Here is a 27,447-nt window from a genome sequence, read left to right as displayed (position 1 = left end):
GGGCTAACTCTGGTTAACATGATGAGTCCCACCTCTTCCCATTGACAGACAATGCCTAGGCATTAGCTCAGTGGGCTAACTCGGGTTAACATAATGAGTCCCACCTCTTCCCATTGACAGACAATGCCTAGGCATTAGCTCAGTGGGCTAACTCTGGTTAACATAATGAGTCCCACCTCTTCCCATTGACAGACAATGCCTAGGCATTAGCTCAGTGGGCTAACTCGGGTTAACATAATGAGTCCCACCTCTTCCCATTGACAGACAATGCCTAGGCATTAGCTCAGTGGGCTAACTCTGGTTAACATAATGAGTCCCACCTCTTCCCATTGACAGACAATGCCTAGGCATTAGCTCAGTGGGCTAACTCTGGTTAACATAATGAGTCCCACCTCTTCCCATTGACAGACAATGCCTAGGCATTAGCTCAGTGGGCTAACTCGGGTTAACATAATGAGTCCCACCTCTTCCCATTGACAGACAATGCCTAGGCATTAGCTCAGTGGGCTAACTCGGGTTAACATAATGAGTCCCACCTCTTCCCAATGACAGACAATGCCTAGGCATTAGCTCAGTGGGCTAACTCGGGTTAACATAATGAGTCCCACCTCTTCCCAATGACAGACAATGCCTAGGCATTAGCTCAGTGGGCTAACTCTGGTTAAGATAATGAGTCCCACCTCTTCCCAATGACAGACAATGCCTAGGCATTAGCTCAGTGGGCTAACTCTGGTTAACATAAAGATTCCCACCTCTTCCCATTGGTTTCGGCCCCATCATGAGAAGACAGAGACAGGGAGGTCCTGTCCAGTTGGTTCCTGAACAGGCTCCACATCATGGGAGTCATCCAGGCAAACGAGGTGAAGGAGAAGAAGCCCGCGTCGTCCATGGGGTTGGACCTGGACAGAGACAGACAACATCAGGGTGCAACAACAATTATACACACTGTTGTATGAAAAGATCCAATCCCATAGAGGGGTATTATGGGATAGGGGTTAGGGTTATTATGGGTTAGGGGGTATTATGGGTTAGGGTTATTATGGGTTAGGGGTTAGGGGTATTATGGGTTAGGGTTATTATCGGTTAGGGGTTAGGGTTATTATGGGTTAGGGGTTAGGGGTATTATGGGTTAGGGTCATTATGGGTTAGGGTTATTATGGGTTAGGGGTTATTATGGGTTAAGTGTTAGGGTTATTATGGGTTAGGGTTATTATCGGTTAGGGGTTAGGGGTATTATGGGTTAGGGTTATTATCGGTTAGGGGTTAGGGTTATTATGGGTTAGGGGTTAGGGGTATTATGGGTTAGGGTCATTATGGGTTAGGGTTATTATGGGTTAGGGGTTATTATGGGTTAGGGGTTAGGTGTATTATGGGTTAGGGTTATTATCGGTTAGGGGTTAGGGTTATTATGGGTTAGGGGTATTATGGGTTAGGGGTTAGGGGTATTATGGGTTAGGGTTATTATCGGTTAGGGGTTAAGGGTATTATGGGTTAGGGTTATTATGGGTTAGGGGTTAGGGGTATTATGGGTTAGGGGTATTATGGGTTAGGGGTATTATGGGTTAGGGGTATTATGGGTTAGGGGTTAGGGGTATTATGGGTTAGGGGTTATTATGGGTTAGGGGTTTAATGGGTTAGGGGTTAGGGGTATTATGGGTTAGGGGTTAGGGTTATTATGGGTTAGGGGTATTATGGGTTAGGGTTATTATGGGTTAGGGGTATTATGGGTTAGGGGTTTTATGGGTTAGGGTTATTATGGGTTAGGGGTATTATGGGTTAGGGTTATTATGGGTTAGGGGTATTATGGGTTAGGGGTATTATGGGTTAGGGGTTATTATGGGTTTGGGTTAGGGGTATTATGGGTTAGGGTTATTATCGGTTAGGGGTTAGGGGTATTATGGGTTAGGGTTATTATGGGTTAGGGGTTAGGGGTATTATGGGTTAGGGGTATTATGGGTTAGGGGTATTATGGGTTAGGGGTATTATGGGTTAGGGGTTAGGGGTATTATGGGTTAGGGGTTATTATGGGTTAGGGGTTTAATGGGTTAGGGGTTAGGGGTATTATGGGTTAGGGGTTAGGGTTATTATGGGTTAGGGGTATTATGGGTTAGGGTTATTATGGGTTAGGGGTATTATGGGTTAGGGGTATTATGGGTTAGGGTTATTATGGGTTAGGGGTATTATGGGTTAGGGGTTAGGGTTATTATGGGTTAGGGGTATTATGGGTTAGGGGTATTATGTGTTAGGGGTATTATGGGTTAGGGGTATTATGGGTTAGGGGTATTATGGGTTAGGGGTATTATGTGTTAGGGGTATTATGTGTTAGGGGTATTATGGGTTAGGGGTATTATGGGTTAGGGGTTAGGGGTATTATGGGTTAGGGGTCAGGGGTATTATGGGTTAGGGGTTAGGGGTATTATGGGTTAGGGGTTAGGGGTATTATGGGTTAGGGGTTAGGATTATTATGGGTTAGGGTTATTATGGGTTAGGGGTATTATGGGTTAGGGTTATTATCGGTTAGGGGTATTATGGGTTAGGGGTATTATGGGTTAGGGGTATTATGGGTTAGGGTTATTATGGGTTAGGGGTATTATGGGTTAGGGTTATTATGGGTTAGGGTTATTATGGGTTAGGGGTATTATGGGTTAGGGGTATTATGGGTATGGGTTATTATGGGTTAGTGGTATTATGGGTTAGTGGTATTATGGGTTAGGGGTTAGGGGTTAGGGGTATTATGGGTTAGGGGTTAGGGTTATTATGGGTTAGGGTTATTATGGGTTAGGGGTATTATGGGTTAGGGTTATTATCGGTTAGGGGTATTATGGGTTAGGGGTATTATGGGTTAGGGTTATTATGGGTTAGGGGTATTGTGGGTTAGGGGTATTATGGGTTAGGGTTATTATGGGTTAGGGTTATTATGGGTTAGGGGTATTATGGGTTAGGGGTATTATGGGTATGGGTTATTATGGGTTAGGGGTATTATGGGTTAGGGGTATTATGGGTTAGGGGTTAGGGGTATTATGGGTTAGGGTTATTATCGGTTAGGGGTTAGGGTTATTATGGGTTAGGGGTTAGGGGTATTATGGGTTAGGGTGATTATGGGTTAGGGTTATTATGGGTTAGGGGTTATTATGGGTTAGGGGTTAGGGTTATTATGGGTTAGGGTTATTATCGGTTAGGGGTTAGGGGTATTATGGGTTAGGGTTATTATCGGTTAGGGGTTAGGGTTATTATGGGTTAGAGGTTAGGGGTATTATGGGTTAGGGTCATTATGGGTTAGGGTTATTATGGGTTAGGGGTTATTATGGGTTAGGGGTTAGGTGTATTATGGGTTAGAGTTATTATCAGTTAGGGGTTAGGGTTATTATGGGTTAGGGGTATTATGGGTTAGGGGTTAGGGGTATTATGGGTTAGGGTTATTATCGGTTAGGGGTTAAGGGTATTATGGGTTAGGGTTATTATGGGTTAGGGGTTAGGGGTATTATGGGTTAGGGGTATTATGGGTTAGGGGTATTATGGGTTAGGGGTATTATGGGTTAGGGGTTAGGGGTATTATGGGTTAGGGGTTATTATGGGTTAGGGGTTTAATGGGTTAGGGGTTAGGGGTATTATGGGTTAGGGGTTAGGGTTATTATGGGTTAGGGGTATTATGGGTTAGGGTTATTCTGGGTTAGGGGTATTATGGGTTAGGGGTTTTATGGGTTAGGGTTATTATGGGTTAGGGGTATTATGAGTTAGGGTTATTATGGGTTCGGGTTATTATGGGTTAGGGGTATTATGGGTTAGGGGTATTATGGGTTAGGGGTTATTATGGGTTTGGGTTAGGGGTATTATGGGTTAGGGTTATTATCGGTTAGGGGTTAGGGGTATTATGGGTTAGGGTTATTATGGGTTAGGGGTTAGGGGTATTATGGGTTAGGGGTATTATGGGTTAGGGGTATTATGGGTTAGGGGTATTATGGGTTAGGGGTTAGGGGTATTATGGGTTAGGGGTTATTATGGGTTAGGGGTTTAATGGGTTAGGGGTTAGGGGTATTATGGGTTAGGGGTTAGGGTTATTATGGGTTAGGGGTATTATGGGTTAGGGTTATTATGGGTTAGGGGTATTATGGGTTAGGGGTATTATGGGTTAGGGTTATTATGGGTTAGGGTTATTATGGGTTAGGGGTTAGGGTTATTATGGGTTAGGGGTATTATGTGTTAGGGGTATTATGGGTTAGGGGTATTATGGGTTAGGGGTATTATGGGTTAGGGGTATTATGTGTTAGGGGTATTATGTGTTAGGGGTATTATGTGTTAGGGGTATTATGGGTTAGGGGTATTATGGGTTAGGGGTTAGGGGTATTATGGGTTAGGGGTTAGGGGTATTAGGGGTTAGGGGTATTATGGGTTAGGGGTTAGGGGTATTATGGGTTAGGGGTTAGGGGTATTATGGGTTAGGGGTTAGGCTTATTATGGGTTAGGGTTATTATGGGTTAGGGGTATTATGGGTTAGGGTTATTATCGGTTAGGGGTATTATGGGTTAGGGGTATTATGGGTTAGGGGTATTATGGGTTAGGGTTATTATGGGTTAGGGGTATTATGGGTTAGGGTTATTATGGGTTAGGGGTATTATGGGTATGGGTTATTATGGGTTAGGGGTATTATGGGTTAGGGGTATTATGGGTTAGGGGTTAGGGTTATTATGGGTTAGGGGTATTATGGGTTAGGGTTATTCTGGGTTAGGGGTATTATGGGTTAGGGGTTTTATGGGTTAGGGTTATTATGGGTTAGGGGTATTATGGGTTAGGGTTATTATGGGTTAGGGTTATTATGGGTTAGGGGTATTATGGGTTAGGGGTATTATGGGTTAGGGGTTATTATGGGTTTGGGTTAGGGTATTATGGGTTAGGGTTATTATCGGTTAGGGGTTAGGGGTATTATGGGTTAGGGTTATTATGGGTTAGGGGTTAGGGGTATTATGGGTTAGGGGTATTATGGGTTAGGGGTATTATGGGTTAGGGGTATTATGGGTTAGGGGTTAGGGGTATTATGGGTTAGGGGTTATTATGGGTTAGGGGTTTAATGGGTTAGGGGTTAGGGGTATTATGGGTTAGGGGTTAGGGTTATTATGGGTTAGGGGTATTATGGGTTAGGGTTATTATGGGTTAGGGGTATTATGGGTTAGGGGTATTATGGGTTAGGGTTATTATGGGTTAGGGGTATTATGGGTTAGGGGTTAGGGTTATTATGGGTTAGGGGTATTATGGGTTAGGGGTATTATGTGTTAGGGGTATTATGGGTTAGGGGTATTATGGGTTAGGGGTATTATGGGTTAGGGGTATTATGTGTTAGGGGTATTATGTGTTAGGGGTATTATGGGTTAGGGGTATTATGGGTTAGGGGTTAGGGGTATTATGGGTTAGGGGTTAGGGGTATTATGGGTTAGGGGTTAGGGGTATTATGGGTTAGGGGTTAGGGGTATTATGGGTTAGGGGTTAGGCTTATTATGGGTTAGGGTTATTATGGGTTAGGGGTATTATGGGTTAGGGTTATTATCGGTTAGGGGTATTATGGGTTAGGGGTATTATGGGTTAGGGGTATTATGGGTTAGGGTTATTATGGGTTAGGGGTATTATGGGTTAGGGTTATTATGGGTTAGGGTTATTATGGGTTAGGGGTATTATGGGTTAGGGGTATTATGGGTATGGGTTATTATGGGTTAGGGGTATTATGGGTTAGGGGTATTATGGGTTAGGGGTTAGGGGTATTATGGGTTAGGGGTTAGGGTTATTATGGGTTAGGGTTATTATGGGTTAGGGGTATTATGGGTTAGGGTTATTATCGGTTAGGGGTATTATGGGTTAGGGGTATTATGGGTTAGGGGTATTATGGGTTAGGGTTATTATGGGTTAGGGGTATTATGGGTTAGGGTTATTATGGGTTAGGGTTATTATGGGTTAGGGGTATTATGGGTTAGGGGTATTATGGGTATGGGTTATTATGGGTTAGGGGTATTATGGGTTAGGGGTATTATGGGTTAGGGGTATTATGGGTTAGGGTTATTATGGGTTAGGGGTATTATGGGTTAGGGGTATTATGGGTTAGGGGTATTATGGGTTAGGGTTATTATGGGCTAGGGGTATTATGGGTATGGGTTATTATGGGTTAGGGGTATTATGGGTTAGGGGTATTATGGGTTAGGGGTATTATGGGTTAGGGTTATTATGGATTAGGGTTATTATGGGTTAGGGGTTAGGGGTATTATGGGTTAGGGGTATTATGTGTTAGGGGTATTATGGGTTAGGGGTATTATGGGTTAGAGGTATTATGGGTTAGGGGTATTATGTGTTAGGGGTATTATGGGTTAGGGGTATTATGGGTTAGGGGTATTATGGGTTAGGGGTTAGGGGTATTATGGGTTAGGGGTTAGGCTTATTATGGGTTAGGGTTATTATGGGTTAGGGGTATTATGGGTTAGGGTTATTATCGGTTAGGGGTATTATGGGTTAGGGGTATTATGGGTTAGGGGTATTATCGGTTAGGGTTATTATGGGTTAGGGGTATTATGGGTTAGGGTTATTATGGGTTAGGGTTATTATGGGTTAGGGGTATTATGGGTTAGGGGTATTATGGGTATGGGTTATTATGGGTTAGGGGTATTATGGGTTAGGGGTATTATGGGTTAGGGGTTAGGGGTATTATTGGTTAGGGGTTAGGGTTATTATGGGTTAGGGTTATTATGGGTTAGGGGTATTATGGGTTAGGGTTATTATCGGTTAGGGGTATTATGGGTTAGGGGTATTATGGGTTAGGGGTATTATGGGTTAGGGTTATTATGGGTTAGGGTTATTATGGGTTAGGGGTATTATGGGTTAGGGGTATTATGGGTATGGGTTATTATGGGTTAGGGGTATTATGGGGTAGGGGTATTATGGGTTAGGGGTATTATGGGTTAGGGTTATTATGGGTTAGGGGTATTATGGGTTAGGGGTATTATGGGTTAGGGTTATTATGGGTTAGGGGTATTATGGGTATGGGTTGTTATGGGTTAGGGGTATTATGGGTTAGGGGTATTATGGGTTAGGGGTATTATGGGTTAGGGTTATTGTGGATTAGGGTTATTATGGGTTAGGGGTTAGGGGTATTATGGGTTAGGGTTATTATGGGTTAGGGGTATTATGGGTTAGGGGTATTATGGGTTAGGGGTATTATGGGTTTATATTATGGGTTAGGGGTATTATGGGTTAGGGGTATTATGGGTTAGGGGTTTATGGGTTAGGGGTATTATGGGTTAGGGGTATTATGGGTATTATGGGTTAGGGGGTATTATGGGTTAGGGGTTAGGGGTATTATGGGTTAGGGGTTATTATGGGTTAGGGGTATTATGGGTTAGGGTTATTATGGGTTAGGGGTATTATGGGTTAGGGGTTATTATGGGTTAGGGGTATTATGGGTTAGGGTTATTATGGGTTAGGGTATTATGGGTTAGGGGTTAGGGTTATGGGTTAGGGTTATTATGGGTTAGGGGTTAGGGGTATTATGGGTTAGGGGTATTATGGGTTAGGGGTTTATGGGTTAGGGGTATTATGGGTTAGGGTTATTATGGGTTAGGGTTATTATGGGTATGGGTTAGGGTTATTATGGGTTATTATGGGTTAGGGGTTAGGGGTATTATGGGTTAGGGGTTAGGGGTATTATGGGTTAGGGTTATTATGGGTTAGGGGTATTATGGGTTAGGGGTATTATGGGTTAGGGGTATTATGGGTTAGGGTTATTATGGGTTAGGGTTATTATGGGTTAGGGTTATTATGGGTTAGGGTTATTATGGGTTAGGGGTTAGGGGTATTATGGGTTAGGGTTATTATGGGTTAGGGGTATTATGGGTTAGGGGTATTATGGGTTAGGGTATTATGGGTTAGGGGTATTATTTATGGGTTAGGGGTATTATGGGTTAGGGGTATTATGGGTTATGGGTTATTATGGGTTAGGGGTATTATGGGTTAGGGTTATTATGGGTTAGGGGTATTATGGGTTAGGGTTATTATGGGTTAGGGGTTATTATGGGTTAGGGGTTAGGGGTATTATGGGTTAGGGTTATTATGGTTAGGGGTTAGGGGTATTATGGGTTAGGGGTATTATGGGTTAGGGGTTATATTATGGGTTAGGGTTATTATGGGTTAGGGGTTATTATGGGTTAGGGGTTATTATTATGGGTTAGGGGTATTATGGGTTAGGGGTTATTATGGGTTAGGGTTATTATGGGTTAGGGGTTAGGGGTATTATGGGTTAGGGGTTATTATGGGTTAGGGGTATTATGGGTTAGGGGTTATGGGTTATTATGGGTTAGGGGTATTATGGGTTAGGGTTATTATGGGTTAGGGGTATTATGGGTTAGGGTAGGGTATTATGGGTTAGGGGTTAGGGGTATTATGGGTTAGGGTTATTATGGGTTAGGGGTTATTATGGGTTAGGGGTATTATGGGTTAGGGGTATTATGGGTTAGGGGTATTATGGGTTAGGGGTATTATGGGTTAGGGGTATTATGGGTTAGGGGGGTTAGGGGGGTATTATGGGTTAGGGGTATTATGGGTTAGGGGTATTATGGGTTAGGGTTATTATTATTATGGGTTAGGGGTATTATGGGTTAGGGTTATTATGGGTTAGGGGTATTATGGGTTAGGGTTATTATGGGTTAGGGGTATTATGGGTTAGGGTTATTATGGGTTAGGGTTAGGGTTAGGGGTATTATGGGTTAGGGTTATTATGGGTTATATTATGGGTTAGGGGTTATTATGGGTTAGGGGTATTATGGGTTAGGGGTTAGGGTTATTATGGGTTAGGGGTATTATGGGTTAGGGGTATTATGGGTTAGGGGTATTATGGGTTAGGGGTTATTATCGGTTAGGGTTAGGGGTATTATGGGTTAGGGTTATTATGGGTTAGGGTTTATGGGGTTATGGGTTAGGGGTATTATGGGTTAGGGGTATTATGGGTTAGGGGTATTATGGGTTAGGGGTTATTATGGGTTAGGGGTTATTATGGGTTAGGGGTATTATGGGTTAGGGGTATTATGGGTTAGGGGTTATTATGGGTTAGGGGTTAGGGGTATTATGGGTTAGGGTTATTATGGGTTAGGGGTTAGGGGTATTATGGGTTAGGGTTATTATGGGTTAGGGGTATTATTATTAGGGTTATGGGTTAGGGGTATTATGGGTTAGGGGTATTATGGGTTAGGGGTTAGGGTTATTATGGGTTAGGGGTTATTATGGGTTAGGGGTATTATGGGTTAGGGGGGTTATGGGTTAGGGGTTTATGGGTTAGGGTTATTATGGGTTAGGGGTATTATGGGTTAGGGTTATTATGGGTTTAGGGGTATTATGGGTTAGGGTTTATGGGTTAGGGTTATTATGGGTTAGGGGTATTATGGGTTAGGGGTTAGGGTTATTATGGGTTAGGGGTATTATGGGTTAGGGGTATTATGGGTTAGGGGTATTATGGGTTAGGGGTATTATGGGTTAGGGGTATTATGGGTTAGGGGTATTATGGGTTAGGGGGTTAGGGGGTATTATGGGTTAGGGGTTTATTATGGGTTAGGGGTTATGGGTTAGGGGTATTATGGGTTAGGGGTTAGGGTATTATGGGTTAGGGTTAGGGGTATTATGGGTTAGGGGTTATTATTATGGGTTAGGGTTAGGGGTATTATGGGTTAGGGTTATTATGGGTTAGGGGGGTTAGGGGTATTATGGGTTAGGGGTTATTATGGGTTAGGGGTATTATGGGTTAGGGGTATTATGGGTTAGGGGTATTATGGGTTAGGGGTATTATGGGTTAGGGGTATTATGGGTTAGGGGTATTATGGGTTAGGGGTATTATGGGTTAGGGGGGTTAGGGGTATTATGGGTTAGGGTTATTTATGGGTTAGGGGTATTATGGGTTAGGGGTATTATGGGTTAGGGTTTAGGGTTATTTAGGGTTATTATGGGTTATTATTATGGGTTAGGGGTATTATGGGTTAGGGGTATTATGGGTTAGGGGTATTATGGGTTAGGGGTATTATGGGTTAGGGTTAGGGGTTTATGGGTTATTATGGGTTAGGGTTATTATGGGTTAGGGGTATTATGGGTTAGGGGTTATTATGGGTTAGGGTTATTATGGGTTAGGGGTATTATGGGTTAGGGGTTATTATGGGTTAGGGGTATTATGGGTTAGGGGTATTTTGGGTTAGGGGTATTATGGGTTAGGGGTTATTATGGGTTAGGGGTTAGGGTTAGGGGTATTATGGGTTAGGGGTATTATGGGTTAGGGGTTATGGGTTAGGGGTATTATTATGGGTTAGGGGTATTATGGGTTAGGGGTATTATGGGGGTTATTATGGGTTAGGGGTATTATGGGTTAGGGGTATTATGGGTTAGGGGTTTATGGGTATTATGGGTTAGGGTTAGGGTTATTATGGGTTAGGGGTTATTATGGGTTAGGGTATTATGGGTTAGGGGTATTATGGGTTAGGGGTATTATGGGTTAGGGTTATTATGGGTTAGGGGTATTATGGGTTAGGGTTATTATGGGTTAGGGGTATTATGGGTTATTATGGGTTAGGGGTATTATGGGTTAGGGGTATTATGGGTTAGGGGTTATTATGGGTTAGGGGTATTATGGGTTAGGGGTATTATGGGTTAGGGGTATTATGGGTTAGGGTTATTATGGGTTAGGGTTATTATGGGTTAGGGGTATTATGGGTTAGGGGTATTATGGGTTAGGGTTATTATGGGTTAGGGGTATTATGGGTTAGGGTTATTATGGGTTAGGGGTATTATGGGTTAGGGGTATTATGGGTTAGGGTATTATGGGTATTATGGGTTATTATTATGGGTTATTATGGGTTAGGGGTATTATGGGTTAGGGGTTTATTATGGGTTATTATGGGTTAGGGGTATTATGGGTTAGGGTATTATGGGTTAGGGGTATTATGGGTTAGGGTTATTATGGGTTAGGGGGTATTATGGGTTAGGGGTTATTATGGGTTAGGGTTATATTATGGGTTAGGGGGGTATTATGGGTTAGGGGTTATTATGGGTTAGGGGGTTAGGGGGTATTATGGGTTAGGGTTATTATGGGTTAGGGGTTATTATGGGTTAGGGGTATTATGGGTTAGGGGTATTATGGGTTTATGGGTTAGGGTTTATGGGTTAGGGTTAGGGGTATTATGGGTTAGGGGTATTATGGGTTAGGGGTATTATGGGTTAGGGGTTATATTATGGGTTAGGGTTTATGGGGTATTATGGGTTAGGGGTATTATGGGTTAGGGGTATTATGGGTTATTATGGGTTAGGGGTATTATGGGTTAGGGGTTATTTATGGGTTAGGGGTTTATTATGGGTTAGGGGTATTATGGGTTAGGGTGGTATTATGGGTTAGGGGTATTATGGGTTAGGGGTATTATGGGTTAGGGGTATTATGGGTTAGGGTTATTATGGGTTAGGGGTTATTATGGGTTAGGGGGTTAGGGGTATTATGGGTTAGGGGGTATTATGGGTTAGTTAGGGTTAGGGGTATTATGGGTTAGGGGTATTATGGGTTAGGGGGGTTAGGGGTATTATGGGTTAGGGGTATTATGGGTTAGGGGTTATTTATGGGTTAGGGGTTATTATGGGTTAGGGGTATTATGGGTTAGGGTTATTATGGGTTAGGGGTTAGGGGTATTATGGGTTAGGGGTATTATGGGTTAGGGGTATTATGGGTTAGGGGTTAGGGGTATTATGGGTTAGGGGTATTATGGGTTAGGGTATTATGGGTTAGGGGTATTATGGGTTAGGGGTATTATGGGTTAGGGGTTATTATGGGTTAGGGGTATTATGGGTTAGGGTTATTATGGGTTTAGGGTTAGGGGTATTATGGGTTAGGGTTATTATGGGTTAGGGGTATGGGTTAGGGGTATTATGGGTTAGGGGTATTATGGGTTAGGGGTTATTATGGGTTAGGGGGTTAGTTTATGGGTTAGGGTTATTATGGGTTAGGGGTATTATGGGTTAGGGTTATTATGGGTTAGGGGTTATTATGGGTTAGGGGTATTATGGGTTAGGGGTTATTATGGGTTATGGGTTAGGGGTTATTATGGGTTAGGGTTATTATCGGTTAGGGGGTTAGGGTTATTATGGGTTAGGGGTATTATGGGTTAGGGGTTATTTATGGGTTAGGGTTATTATCGGTTAGGGGTTATGGGTTATCATGGGTTAGGGGTTAGGGGGTTATGGGTTAGGGGTATTATGGGTTAGGGTTATTATGGGTTAGGGGTTATTATGGGTTAGGGGTATTATGGGTTAGGGTTATTATGGGTTAGGGGTTAGGGGTATTATGGGTTAGGGGTTAGGGGTATTATGGGTTAGGGGTTAGGGGTATTATGGGTTAGGGTTATTATGGGTTAGGGGTTTATGGGTTAGGGGTATTATGGGTTAGGGGTATTATGGGTTAGGGGTTATTATGGGTTAGGGTTATTATGGGTTAGGGGTATTATGGGTTATTATGGGTTAGGGGTATTATGGGTTAGGTTATTATTATGGGTTAGGGGTATTATGGGTTAGGGTTATTATGGGTTATGGGTTAGGGGTATTATGGGTTAGGGTTATTATGGGTTAGGGGTATTATGGGTTAGGGTTATTATGGGTTAGGGTTATTATGGGTTAGGGTTAGGGTTATTATGGGTTAGGGGTTTATGGGTTAGGGGTTAGGGGTATTATGGGTTATGGGTTAGGGGTATTATGGGTTAGGGTTATTATGGGTTAGGGGTATTATGGGTTAGGGGTATTATGGGTTAGGGTTATTATGTGTTAGGGGTATTATGGGTTAGGGGTATTATGGGTTAGGGGTATTATGGGTTAGGGGTATTATGTGTTAGGGGTATTATGTGTTAGGGGTATTATGTGTTAGGGGTATTATGGGTTAGGGGTATTATGGGTTAGGGGTTAGGGGTATTATGGGTTAGGGGTTAGGGGTATTAGGGTTAGGGGTATTATGGGTTAGGGGTTAGGGGTATTATGGGTTAGGGGTTAGGGGTATTATGGGTTAGGGGTTAGGCTTATTATGGGTTAGGGTTATTATGGGTTAGGGGTATTATGGGTTAGGGTTATTATCGGTTAGGGGTATTATGGGTTAGGGGTATTATGGGTTAGGGGTATTATGGGTTAGGGTTATTATGGGTTAGGGGTATTATGGGTTAGGGTTATTATGGGTTAGGGGTATTATGGGTATGGGTTATTATGGGTTAGGGGTATTATGGGTTAGGGGTATTATGGGTTAGGGGTTAGGGTTATTATGGGTTAGGGGTATTATGGGTTAGGGTTATTCTGGGTTAGGGGTATTATGGGTTAGGGGTTTTATGGGTTAGGGTTATTATGGGTTAGGGGTATTATGGGTTAGGGTTATTATGGGTTAGGGTTATTATGGGTTAGGGGTATTATGGGTTAGGGGTATTATGGGTTAGGGGTTATTATGGGTTTGGGTTAGGGGTATTATGGGTTAGGGTTATTATCGGTTAGGGGTTAGGGGTATTATGGGTTAGGGTTATTATGGGTTAGGGGTTAGGGGTATTATGGGTTAGGGGTATTATGGGTTAGGGGTATTATGGGTTAGGGGTATTATGGGTTAGGGGTTAGGGGTATTATGGGTTAGGGGTTATTATGGGTTAGGGGTTTAATGGGTTAGGGGTTAGGGGTATTATGGGTTAGGGGTTAGGGTTATTATGGGTTAGGGGTATTATGGGTTAGGGTTATTATGGGTTAGGGGTATTATGGGTTAGGGGTATTATGGGTTAGGGTTATTATGGGTTAGGGGTATTATGGGTTAGGGGTTAGGGTTATTATGGGTTAGGGGTATTATGGGTTAGGGGTATTATGGGTTAGGGGTATTATGGGTTAGGGGTATTATGGGTTAGGGGTATTATGTGTTAGGGGTATTATGTGTTAGGGGTATTATGGGTTAGGGGTATTATGGGTTAGGGGTATTATGGGTTAGGGGTTAGGGGTATTATGGGTTAGGGGTTAGGGGTATTATGGGTTAGGGGTTAGGGGTATTATGGGTTAGGGGTATTATGTGTTAGGGGTATTATGGGTTAGGGGTATTATGGGTTAGAGGTATTATGGGTTAGGGGTATTATGTGTTAGGGGTATTATGTGTTAGGGGTATTATGGGTTAGGGGTATTATGGGTTAGGGGTTAGGGGTATTATGGGTTAGGGGTTAGGCTTATTATGGGTTAGGGTTATTATGGGTTAGGGGTATTATGGGTTAGGGTTATTATCGGTTAGGGGTATTATGGGTTAGGGGTATTATGGGTTAGGGGTATTATGGGTTAGGGTTATTATGGGTTAGGGGTATTATGGGTTAGGGTTATTATGGGTTAGGGTTATTATGGGTTAGGGGTATTATGGGTTAGGGGTATTATGGGTATGGGTTATTATGGGTTAGGGGTATTATGGGTTAGGGGTATTATGGGTTAGGGGTTAGGGGTATTATTGGTTAGGGGTTAGGGTTATTATGGGTTAGGGTTATTATGGGTTAGGGGTATTATGGGTTAGGGTTATTATCGGTTAGGGGTATTATGGGTTAGGGGTATTATGGGTTAGGGGTATTATGGGTTAGGGGTATTATGGGTTAGGGTTATTATGGGTTAGGGTTATTATGGGTTAGGGGTATTATGGGTTAGGGGTATTATGGGTATGGGTTATTATGGGTTAGGGGTATTATGGGGTAGGGGTATTATGGGTTAGGGGTATTATGGGTTAGGGTTATTATGGGTTAGGGGTATTATGGGTTAGGGGTATTATGGGTTAGGGTTATTATGGGTTAGGGGTATTATGGGTATGGGTTGTTATGGGTTAGGGGTATTATGGGTTAGGGGTATTATGGGTTAGGGGTATTATGGGTTAGGGTTATTGTGGATTAGGGTTATTATGGGTTAGGGGTATTATGGGTTAGGGTTATTATGGGTTAGGGGTATTATGGGTTAGGGGTATTATGGGTTAGGGGTATTATGGGTATTATGGGTTAGGGGTATTATGGGTTAGGGGTATTATGGGTTAGGGGTTAGGGGTATTATGGGTATTAGGGGTATTATGGGTTAGGGGTATTATGGGTTAGGGGTATTATGGGTATTATGGGTTAGGGGTATTATGGGTTAGGGGTATTATGGGTTAGGGGTATTATGGGTTAGGGGTTATTATGGGTTAGGGGTATTATGGGTTAGGGTTATTATGGGTTAGGGGTATTATGGGTTAGGGGTTATTATGGGTTAGGGGTATTATGGGTTAGGGTTATTATGGGTTAGGGGTATTATGGGTTAGGGTTATTATGGGTTAGGGTTATTATGGGTTAGGGGTTAGGGGTATTATGGGTTAGGGGTATTATGGGTTAGGGGTATTATGGGTTAGGGGTATTATGGGTTAGGGTTATTATGGGTTAGGGTTATTATGGGTATGGGTTATTATGGGTTAGGGGTATTATGGGTTAGGGGTTAGGGGTATTATGGGTTAGGGGTTAGGGGTATTATGGGTTAGGGTTATTATGGGTTAGGGGTATTATGGGTTAGGGGTATTATGGGTTAGGGGTATTATGGGTTAGAGTTATTATGGGTTAGGGGTATTATGGGTTAGGGTTATTATGGGTTAGGGTTATTATGGGTTAGGGGTTAGGGGTATTATGGGTTAGGGTTATTATGGGTTAGGGGTATTATGGGTTAGGGGTATTATGGGTTAGGGGTATTATGGGTTAGGGGTATTATGGGTTAGGGGTATTATGGGTTAGGGGTATTATGGGTATGGGTTATTATGGGTTAGGGGTATTATGGGTTAGGGTTATTATGGGTTAGGGGTATTATGGGTTAGGGTTATTATGGGTTAGGGGTTATTATGGGTTAGGGGTTAGGGGTATTATGGGTTAGGGTTATTATCGGTTAGGGGTTAGGGTTATTATGGGTTAGGGGTATTATGGGTTAGGGGTTAGGGGTATTATGGGTTAGGGTTATTATCGGTTAGGGGTTAGGGTTATCATGGGTTAGGGGTTAGGGGTATTATGGGTTAGGGGTATTATGGGTTAGGGTTATTATGGGTTAGGGTTATTATGGGTTAGGGGTTAGGGGTATTATGGGTTAGGGGTATTATGGGTTAGGGGTATTATGGGTTAGGGGTATTATGGGTTAGGGGTATTATGGGTTAGGGGTATTATGGGTATGGGTTATTATGGGTTAGGGGTATTATGGGTTAGGGGTTAGGGGTATTATGGGTTAGGGGTTAGGGGTATTATGGGTTAGGGTTATTATGGGTTAGGGGTATTATGGGTTAGGGGTATTATGGGTTAGGGGTATTATGGGTTAGAGTTATTATGGGTTAGGGGTATTATGGGTTAGGGGTATTATGGGTTAGGGTTATTATGGGTTAGGGTTATTATGGGTTAGGGGTATTATGGGTTAGGGGTATTATGGGTTAGGGGTATTATGGGTATGGGTTATTATGGGTTAGGGGTATTATGGGTTAGGGTTATTATGGGTTAGGGGTATTATGGGTTAGGGTTATTATGGGTTAGGGGTTATTATGGGTTAGGGGTTAGGGGTATTATGGGTTAGGGTTATTATCGGTTAGGGGTTAGGGTTATTATGGGTTAGGGGTATTATGGGTTAGGGGTTAGGGGTATTATGGGTTAGGGTTATTATCGGTTAGGGGTTAGGGGTATTATGGGTTAGGGGTTTTATGGGTTAGGGGTATTATGGGTTAGGGGTTTTATGGGTTAGGGTTATTATGGGTTAGGGGTATTATGGGTTAGGGGTATTATGAGTTAGGGTTATTATGGGTTAGGGGTATTATGGGTTAGGGGTTATTATGGGTTTGGGTTAGGGGTATTATGGGTTAGGGTTATTATCGGTTAGGGGTTAGGGGTATTATGGGTTAGGGTTATTATGGGTTAGGGGTTAGGGGTATTATGGGTTAGGGGTATTATGGGTTAGGGGTATTATGGGTTAGGGGTATTATGGGTTAGGGGTTAGGGGTATTATGGGTTAGGGGTTATTATGGGTTAGGGGTTTCATGGGTTAGGGGTATTATGGGTTAGGGGTTATTATGGGTTTGGGTTAGGGGTATTATGGGTTAGGGTTATTATCGGTTAGGGGTTAGGGGTATTATGGGTTAGGGTTATTATGGGTTAGGGGTTAGGGGTATTATGGGTTAGGGGTATTATGGGTTAGGGGTATTATGGGTTAGGGGTATTATGGGTTAGGGGTTAGGGGTATTATGGGTTAGGGGTTATTATGGGTTAGGGGTTTAATGGGTTAGGGGTTAGGGGTATTATGGGTTAGGGGTTAGGGTTATTATGGGTTAGGGGTATTATGGGTTAGGGTTATTATGGGTTAGGGGTATTATGGGTTAGGGGTATTATGGGTTAGGGTTATTATGGGTTAGGGGTATTATGGGTTAGGGGTTAGGGTTATTATGGGTTAGGGGTATTATGGGTTAGGGGTATTATGTGTTAGGGGTATTATGGGTTAGGGGTATTATGGGTTAGGGGTATTATGTGTTAGGGGTATTATGTGTTAGGGGTATTATGGGTTAGGGGTATTATGGGTTAGGGGTTAGGGGTCTTATGGGTTAGGGGTTAGGGGTATTATGGGTTAGGGGTTAGGGGTATTATGGGTTAGGGGTTAGGGATATTATGGGTTAGGGGTTAGGGTTATTATGGGTTAGGGGTTAGGGTTATTATGGGTTAGGGTTATTATGGGTTAGGGGTATTATGGGTTAGGGTTATTATCGGTTAGGGGTATTATGGGTTAAGGGTATTATGGGTTAAGGGTATTATGGGTTAGGGTTATTATGGTTTAGGGGTATTATGGGTTAGGGTTATTATGGGTTAGGGTTATTATGGGTTAGGGGTATTATGGGTTAGTGGTATTATGGGTATGGGTTATTATGGGTATGGGGTATTATGGGTTAGGGGTATTATGGGTTAGGGGTATTATGGGTTAGGGGTATTATGGGTTAGGGGTATTATGGGTTAGGGGTATTATTGGTTAGGGGTATTATGGGTTAGGGTTATTATGGGTTAGGGGTATTATGGGTATGGGTTATTATGGGTTAGGGGTATTATGGGTTAGGGGTATTATGGGTTAGGGGTATTATGGGTTAGGGTTATTATGGGTTAGGGTTATTATGGGTTAGGGGTTAGGGGTATTATGGGTTAGGGTTATTATGGGTTAGGGGTATTATGGGTTAGGGGTATTATGGGTTAGGGGTATTATGGGTTAGGGGTATTATCGGTTAGGGGTTAGGGTTATTATGGGTTAGGGGTTAGGGGTATTATGGGTTAGGGGTTTTATGGGTTAGGGGTATTATGGGTTAGGGGTTTTATGGGTTAGGGTTATTATGGGTTAGGGGTATTATGGGTTAGGGGTATTATGGGTTAGGGTTATTATGGGTTAGGGGTATTATGGGTTAGGGGTTATTATGGGTTAGGGGTTATTATGGGTTTGGGTTAGGGGTATTATGGGTTAGGGTTATTATCGGTTAGGGGTTAGGGGTATTATGGGTTAGGGTTATTATGGGTTAGGGGTTAGGGGTATTATGGGTTAGGGGTATTATGGGTTAGGGGTATTATGGGTTAGGGGTATTATGGGTTAGGGGTTAGGGGTATTATGGGTTAGGGGTTATTATGGGTTAGGGGTTTAATGGGTTAGGGGTATTATGGGTTAGGGGTTATTATGGGTTTGGGTTAGGGGTATTATGGGTTAGGGTTATTATCGGTTAGGGGTTAGGGGTATTATGGGTTAGGGTTATTATGGGTTAGGGGTTAGGGGTATTATGGGTTAGGGGTATTATGGGTTAGGGGTATTATGGGTTAGGGGTATTATGGGTTCGGGGTTAGGGGTATTATGGGTTAGGGGTTATTATGGGTTAGGGGTTTAATGGGTTAGGGGTTAGGGGTATTATGGGTTAGGGGTTAGGGTTATTATGGGTTAGGGGTATTATGGGTTAGGGTTATTATGGGTTAGGGGTATTATGGGTTAGGGGTATTATGGGTTAGGGTTATTATGGGTTAGGGGTATTATGGGTTAGGGGTTAGGGTTATTATGGCTTAGGGGTATTATGGGTTAGGGGTATTATGTGTTAGGGGTATTATGGGTTAGGGGTATTATGGGTTAGGGGTATTATGGGTTAGGGGTATTATGTGTTAGGGGTATTATGTGTTAGGGGTATTATGTGTTAGGGGTATTATGGGTTAGGGGTATTATGGGTTAGGGGTTAAGGGTATTATGGGTTAGGGGTTAGGGGTATTATGGGTTAGGGGTTAGGGATATTATGGGTTAGGGGTTAGGGTTATTATGGGTTAGGGTTATTATGGGTTAGGGGTATTATGGGTTAGGGTTATTATCGGTTAGGGGTATTATGGGTTAAGGGTATTATGGGTTAGGGGTATTATGGGTTAGGGTTATTATGGGTTAGGGGTATTATGGGTTAGGGGTATTATGGGTTAGGGGTATTATGGGTTAGGGGTATTATGGGTTAGGGTTATTATGGGTTAGGGGTATTATGGGTTAGGGGTATTATTGGTTAGGGGTATTATGGGTTAGGGTTATTATGGGTTAGGGGTATTATGGGTATGGGTTATTATGGGTTAGGGGTATTATGGGTTAGGGGTATTATGGGTTAGGGGTATTATGGGTTAGGGTTATTATGGGTTAGGGTTATTATGGGTTAGGGGTTAGGGGTATTATGGGTTAGGGTTATTATGGGTTAGGGGTATTATGGGTTAGGGGTATTATGGGTTAGGGGTATTATGGGTTAGGGGTATTATGGGTTAGGGGTTAGGGGTATTATGGGTATTAGGGGTATTATGGGTTAGGGGTATTTTGGGTTAGGGGTATTATGGGTATTATGGGTTAGGGGTATTATGGGTCAGGGGTATTATGGGTCAGGGGTATTATGGGTTAGGGGTATTATGGGTTAGGGGTTATTATGGGTTAGGGGTTATTATGGGTTAGGGGTATTATGGGTTAGGGTTATTATGGGTTAGGGGTTATTATGGGTTAGGGGTATTATGGGTTAGGGTTATTATGGGTTAGGGGTATTATGGGTTAGGGTTATTATGGGTTAGGGTTATTATGGGTTAGGGGTATTATGGGTTAGGGGTATTATGGGTTAGGGGTATTATGGGTTAGGGTTATTATGGGTTAGGGTTATTATGGGTTAGGGGTATTATGGGTATGGGTTATTATGGGTTAGGGGTATTATGGGTTAGGGGTTAGGGGTATTATGGGTTAGGGGTTAGGGGTATTATGGGTTAGGGTTATTATGGGTTAGGGGTGTTATGGGTTAGGGGTATTATGGGTTAGGGGTATTATGGGTTAGGGTTATTATGGGTTAGGGTTATTATGGGTTAGGGGTATTATGGGTTAGGGGTATTATGGGTTAGGGTTATTATGGGTTAGGGTTATTATGGGTTAGGGGTTAGGGGTATTATGGGTTAGGGTTATTATGGGTTAGGGGTATTATGGGTTAGGGGTATTATGGGTTAGGGGTATTATGGGTTAGGGTTATTATGGGTTAGGGGTATTATGGGTTAGGGGTTATTATGGGTTAGGGGTATTATGGGTTAGGGGTTATTATGGGTTAGGGGTATTATGGGTTAGGGGTATTATGGGTATGGGTTATTATGGGTTAGGGGTATTATGGGTTAGGGGTATTATGGGTTTGGGGTTAGGGGTATTATGGGTTAGGGTTATTATGGGTTAGGGGTATTATGGGTTAGGGGTATTATGGGTTAGGGTTATTATGGGTTAGGGGTATTATGGGTTAGGGGTATTATGGGTTAGGGTTATTATGGGTTAGGGTTATTATGGGTTAGGGTTATTATGGGTTAGGGGTTAGGGGTATTATGGGTTAGGGTTATTATGGGTTAGGGGTATTATGGGTTAGGGGTATTATGGGTTAGGGGTATTATGGGTTAGGGTTATTATGGGTTAGGGGTATTATGGGTTAGGGGTATTATGGGTTAGGGGTATTATGGGTATGGGTTATTATGGGTTAGGGGTATTATGGGTTAGGGTTATTATGGGTTAGGGGTATTATGGGTTAGGGTTATTATGGGTTAGGGGTATTATGGGTTAGGGGTTAGGGGTATTATGGGTTAGGGTTATTATGGGTTAGGGGTATTATGGGTTAGGGGTATTATGGCTTAGGGGTATTATGGGTTAGGGGTATTATGGGTTAGGCGTATTATGGGTTAGGGTTATTATGGGTTAGGGTTATTATGGGTTAGGGGTTAGGGGTATTATGGGTTAGGGGTTAGGGGTATTATGGGTTAGGGGTTAGGGTTATTATGGGTTAGGGGTTAGGGTTATTATGGGTTAGGGGTTAGGGGTATTATGGGTTAGGGGTATTATGGGTTAGGGGTATTATGGGTTAGGGGTTTAATGGGTTAGGGTTATTATGGGTTAGGGGTATTATGGGTTAGCGGTATTATGGGTTAGGGGTTTAATGGGTTAGGGTTATTATGGGTTAGGGGTATTATGGGTTAGCGGTATTATGGGTTAGGGGTTTAATGGGTTAGGGTTATTATGGGTTAGGGGTATTATGGGTTAGCGGTATTATGGGTTAGGGGTTTAATGGGTTAGGGTTATTATGGGTTAGGGGTTAGGGGTATTATGGGTTAGGGTTATTATGGGTTGGGGTTATTATGGGTTAGGGGTTAGGGTTATTATGGTTAGGTGTTAGTGTTATTATGGGGTAGGGTTTTTAAGGGTTAGGGGGTAGCGTTAGAGGGTAGGGTTATTATGGGTTAGGGGGTAGGATTAGGGGTAGGGTTATTATGGGTTAGGGGGTAGAGTTAGGGGTAGGGTTATTAGGGGGTAGGGTTATTAGGGGTAGGGTTATTAGGGGTAGGTATATTAGGGGGTAGGGGGTAGGGTTATTAGGGGTTAGGGGGTAGGGTTATTAAGGGGTAGGGGGTAGGGGGTAGGGTTATTAGGGGTTAAGGGGTAGGGTTATTAGGGGGTAGGGGGTAGGGGGTAGAGTTAGGGGGTAGGGTTATTATGGGGTAGGGGGTAGGGTTATTAGGGGGTAGGGGGTAGGGGGTAGGGTTATTAGGGGTTAAGGGGTAGGGTTATTAGGTGGTAGGGGGTAGGGTTATTAGGGGGTAGGGGGTAGGGGGTAGGGTTATTAGGTGGTAGGGGGTAGGGTTATTAAGGGGTAGGGGGTAGGGTTATTAGGGGGTAGGGGGTAGGGTTATTATGGGTTAGGGGGTAGAGTTAGAGGGTAGGGTTATTAGGGGGTAGGGGGAAGGGTGATTAGGGGGTAGGGGGTAGGGGGTAGAGTTAGAGGGTAGGGTAGGGTTATTAGGGGGTAGGAGGTAGGGTTATTAAGGGGTAGGGGGTAGGGTTATTAGGGGGTAGGAGGTAGGGTTATTAGGGGTTAAGGGGTAGGGTTATTAGGTGGTAGGGGGTAGGGGGTAGAGGTAGAGGGTAGGGTTATTAGGGGGTAGGGGGAAGGGTTATTAGGGGGTAGGGGGTAGAGTTAGAGGGTAGGGTTATTAGGGGGTAGGAGGTAGGGTTATTAGGGGTTAAGGGGTAGGGTTATTAGGTGGTAGGGGGTAGGGGGTAGAGTTAGGGGGTAGGGTTATTATGGGTTAGGGGGTAGGGTTAGAGTGTAGGGTTATTAGGGAGTAGGGGTTAGGGTTATTATGGATTAGGTGTTAGGGTTATTATGGGTTAGGGGATAGGGTTAGAGTGTAGGGTTATTAGGGAGTAGGGTTAGGGGTTAGGGTTATTTTGAGGTGTGGGGGTAGGGGGTAGGGTTAGAGGGTAGTGTTATTATGGGTTAGGGGTTAGGGTTATTATGGGTTAGAGGATAGGGTTAGAGTGTAGGGTTATTAGGGAGTAGTGGTTAGGGTTATTATGGGGGTAGGGGGTAGGGTTAGAGTGTAGGGTTATTAGGGAGTAGGGGTTAGGGTTATTATGGGGGTGGGGGTAGGGGGTAGGGTTAGAGGGTAGTGTTATTATGGGTTAGGGGTTATGGGATAGCGTTAAACAGTAGGGTTATTAGGGGGTAGGGGTTAGGGGTGTGTAGTTGGGACTTACTTGTTTGAGAAGCGGAATGGGATCATGTTCTGCAGGCTGGTGTGGTACTTGAGGTGTTTGTTGGGAGGGGGGTCCTCTTCCCTGTAGTTCAGGGAAGGTAGGGCCTCTGGATTCATCTCCATGGTGGCATTACATTCACAATTCCATAGAACACTATCACTTCTTTTCCTCTGTACATGGAGAAAGGAGGGGGAGAGGGAAAGAGACAATTACACTATAACAAGCCTTTATATCAAATGTACCATCAAAGAGTGTATTGTAACCAAGGAGGGGACAAATGTACCCCAAGCTTCAATGTCAGAATCAAAGACAACAACTAAATCCACAGGGAAACAAGATGGCAGAGAGAGAGAGAGAGAGAGAGAAAGACCACAGGAAAACAAGATGGCAGAGAGAGAGAGAGAGAGAGAGAGAGAGAGAAAGACCACAGGGAAACAAGATGGCAGAGAGAGAGAGAGAGAGATAGAGATAGAGAGACCACAGGGAAACAAGATGGCAGAGAGAGAGAGAGAGATAGAGAGACCACAGGGAAACAAGATGGCAGAGAGAGAGAGAGAGAGAGAGAGAGAGGGAGAGAGACCACAGGGAAACAAGATGGCAGAGAGAGAGAGAGGGAGAGAGAGAGAGAGAGAGTGAACATGGGGAAACAAGATGGCAGAGAGAGAGAGAGAGAGAGAGAGAGAGAGACCACAGGGAAACAAGGTGGTAGAGAGAGAGAGACCACAGGGAATCAAGGTGGCAGAGAGAGAGAGAGAAAAGACCATAGGGAGGGAGGGAGGGAGGGAGGGAGGGAGGGAGGGAGGGAGGGAGGGAGGGAGGGAGGGAGGGAGGGAGGGAGGGAGGGAGGGAGGGAGGGAGGGAGGGAGGGAGGGAGGGAGGGAGGGAGGGAGGGAGACCACAGGGAAACAAGATGGCAGAGAGAGATACCACAGGGAAACAAGATGGCAGAGAGAGAGAGAGACCACAGGGAAACAAGATGGCAGAGAGAGAGAGAGCGAGAGAGACCACAGGGAAACAAGATGGCAGAGAGAGAGAGAGCGAGAGAGACCACAGGGAAACAAGATGGCAGAGAGAGAGAGATAGAGATAGAGAGAGACCACAGGGAAACAAGTTGGCAGAGAGAGAGGGAGAGAGAGAGAGAGAGCGAGAGAGAGAGACCACAGGGAAACAAGGTGGTAGAGAGAGAGAGACCAGAGGGAACCAAGGTGGCAGAGAGAGAGAGACCACAGGGAAACAAGATGGCAGAGAGAGATACCACACGGAAACAAGATGAGAGAGAGAGAGACCACAGGGAAACAAGATGGCAGAGAGAGAGAGAGGGAGAGAGAGAGAGAGAGAGAGAGAGAGAGAGAGAGAGACAGACAGAGAGAGAGACCACAGGGTAACAAGATGGCAGAGAGAGAGAGAGAGAGAGAGACCACAGGGAAACAAGATGGCAGAGAGAGAGAGAGACCACAGGGAAACAAGATGGCAGGGAGAGAGAGAGACAGAGAGACAGAGATGGGATCAAATGGCAAATATATTCAAGAGAATATACTTTTTCCCAAACACAAAGTGGCTAAACTCTGGTGCCCAAACACTAGGCCCTGGAGCTGTTGTCAGAGGACAAACACTAGGCCCTGGAGCTGTTGTCAGAGGACAAACACTGGGCATGTCCTGGAGCTGTTGTCAGAGGACAAACACTAGGCCCTGGAGCTGTTGTCAGAGGACAAACATTAGGTCCTGGAGCTGTTGTCAGAGGACAAACACTAGACATGTCCTGGAGCTGTTGTCAGAGGACAAACACGAGGCCCTGGAGCTGTTGTCAGAGGACAGACTCGGGTCCCCCAGTCACACCATAATTCACACGGGAACAAACGACCTGAGGGCCCAGCAGGAAAGGGAATAATTGAACAAGCTTCTTCTACTTTGCCCCAACGCACAAGTGGTTACATCCACCCTGCTACCATACAGTGGGTGAATGCAAGCATTTCCCTGGACTGTGAGGCCCAGACCAGCGAGACACCCTCCCAGACCTGCAAAGACCCCCCCCCCCCCTGCACCAAGATAACCCACTCCACACCCCTACAGCAAGACCACAGCATCACCAGCCACACCCCAACCAGCCGAGACCCACCCAAAAAAAAACACCCATACACCAGCCCAAACCCCATCCTGCGACAGGCCCAACCCCCACCAGGCCCAACCCCCACTAATACACCTACCCAAGCCCCATCCTGAGACAGACCCAACCCCCACTAATAAACCCACCCAAGCCCCATCCTGAGACAGGCCCAACCCCCACCAGGCCCAACCCCCACTAATTCCCCTTCCCAAGCCCCATCCTGAGACAGACCCAACCCCCACTAATTCGCCTGCCCAAGCCCCATCCTGAGACAGACCCAACCCCCACTAATTCGCCTGCCCAAGCCCCATCCTGAGACAGACCCAACCCCCGCTAATACACCCACCAAAGCCCCATCCTGAGACAGACCCAACCCCCGCTAATACACCCACCCAAGCCCCATCCTGAGACCTAAGAGTATGTATCAGATGTCCAATGTTACGATCTAATCCTGGAATATCCAAGGTCTGAGTCCATCTGCCTCTAAAGAGGAACCTGGAATTCATCAAATAAATCAGAAATACAGACATTATCATCCTGCAAGAAACCTGGTACAGAGGAGACAGACCCACTGGTTGTCCTCTAGTTTACAGAGAGCTGGTAGTCCCATCCACCACACTATCAGGTGGGTGGTATAGAGGAGATGGACCCACTGGTTGTCCTCTAGTTTACAGAGAGCTAGTAGTCCCATCCACCACACTACCAGGTGGGTGGTATAGAGGAGATGGACCCACTGGTTGTCCTCTCGGGTTACAGAGAGCTGGTAGTCCCATCCACCACACTACCAGGTGGGCGGTATAGAGGAGATGGACCCACTGGTTGTCCTCTAGGTTACAGAGAGCTGGTAGTCCCATCCACCACACTACCAGGTGGGTGGTATAGAGGAGATGGACCCACTGGTTGTCCTCTAGGTTACAGAGAGCTGGTAGTCCCATCCACCACACTACCAGGTGGGTGGTATAGAGGAGATGGACCCACTGGTTGTCCTCTCGGTTACAGAGAGCTGGTAGTCCCATCCACCACACTACCAGGTGGGTGGTATAGAGGAGATGGACCCACTGGTTGCCCTCTAGGTTGCAGAGAGCTGGTAGTCCCATCCACCACACTACCAGGTGGGTGGTATAGAGGAGATGGACCCACTGGTTGTCCTCTCGGTTACAGAGAGCTGGTAGTCCCATCCACCACACTACCAGGTGGGTGGTATAGAGGTGATGGACCCACTGGTTGCCCTCTAGGTTGCAGAGAGCTGGTAGTCCCATCCACCACACTACCAGGTGTGAAACAGGGAAGAGACTCAGGGGGTATGTTAATAGGGTATAGAGCAGACCTAACCCACTATTAAATTTGTCAAAAAAGGAAAATTTTACATCTGGCTAGAAATGAATAAGGAAATGATCTTAACAGAGAAAAATGTCCCCATTCGTACTACCTATATCACCCCCCCACTAGAATCCCCATACTTTAACGATGACAGCTTCGCCATCCTAGAAGGGGGATATCAACCATTTCCAGGCCCAGGGACTGTTGGAGATTTTCCAGTCATCGGATGATTCTCAGTAGCTAAACTGTTCTCTTTGAAGTAGAAATAATGATCAATATAAGCTTAAATAAAAGACATGTGTCAGCAGAATGAAGGCTAAACCTATGTGAGTGATTGTTATGGGATTTTTATGAATAATGACTAAATTATGCATACATTTAACGTAGAACTATAACTAAACAGAATACTACCCTGTCACTTATTATAATCATAACACTAAATAATGTGTGTAGTTTTAGCCAAGAATTAGAACAAGGACTTTCTGTTCCTTGTTAGAAACGAATGGAGCAATCGTCAGACCGGCTGGAATACTGTGTTCCTTACAGGACATTCTGTCCCCACCCAGGGAGGGGAGAGACCTTGGGCTTGTAGTAGATTATTATTAAATTGATAATTGAATTGGTTGGATCAACATCGAATTGACCATTGGACATGCAGAGAACAGAACGTAAGCAGAATCTGTGAAGATGAGGCAAGGTAAACCAACAAGATGTCTCTGGTACGGGCCATATCTGATCTTGTGAAGGCTACAGGACACACATATAAGTTAAGTGTACATTGATAATGTAGATCTGAACTTGTAAAGACCTTTGGACACGAACATTAGCTAAGGGGTATGCATGTCACTCCACCAATAGAATCTATGCCCCAATATCTGAGCCAATAAGAGAATGGAAACTATGGAACAAAGCAAATGGGGTGATGACATCATTAT

At 44.3% G+C, this 27,447-nt stretch overlaps 1 protein-coding gene across 1 annotated transcript in view; it reads right to left on the bottom strand.

Annotated features, from left to right (window-relative positions):
* LOC135552136 (ATP-binding cassette sub-family C member 12-like) overlaps positions 1–27,447 on the bottom strand; it is a 75,631-nt gene that overhangs the window by 16,154 nt on the left and 32,030 nt on the right. The window contains exons 3-4 of the mRNA XM_064983569.1: positions 23,089–23,258; positions 753–899 (exon numbers count right to left, since the gene is read on the bottom strand). Coding sequence (XP_064839641.1) covers positions 753–899; positions 23,089–23,258 — 317 coding nt within the window. The remainder of the gene's footprint in view (positions 1–752; positions 900–23,088; positions 23,259–27,447) is intronic.

Source organism: Oncorhynchus masou, chromosome 2, assembly GCF_036934945.1.
Source record: "Oncorhynchus masou masou isolate Uvic2021 chromosome 2, UVic_Omas_1.1, whole genome shotgun sequence".
Classification (NCBI taxonomy): domain Eukaryota; kingdom Metazoa; phylum Chordata; class Actinopteri; order Salmoniformes; family Salmonidae; genus Oncorhynchus; species Oncorhynchus masou.
The sequence above is the reverse complement of the archived record's forward strand: the minus strand, read 5'-3'. Positions and strand labels throughout refer to the sequence as shown.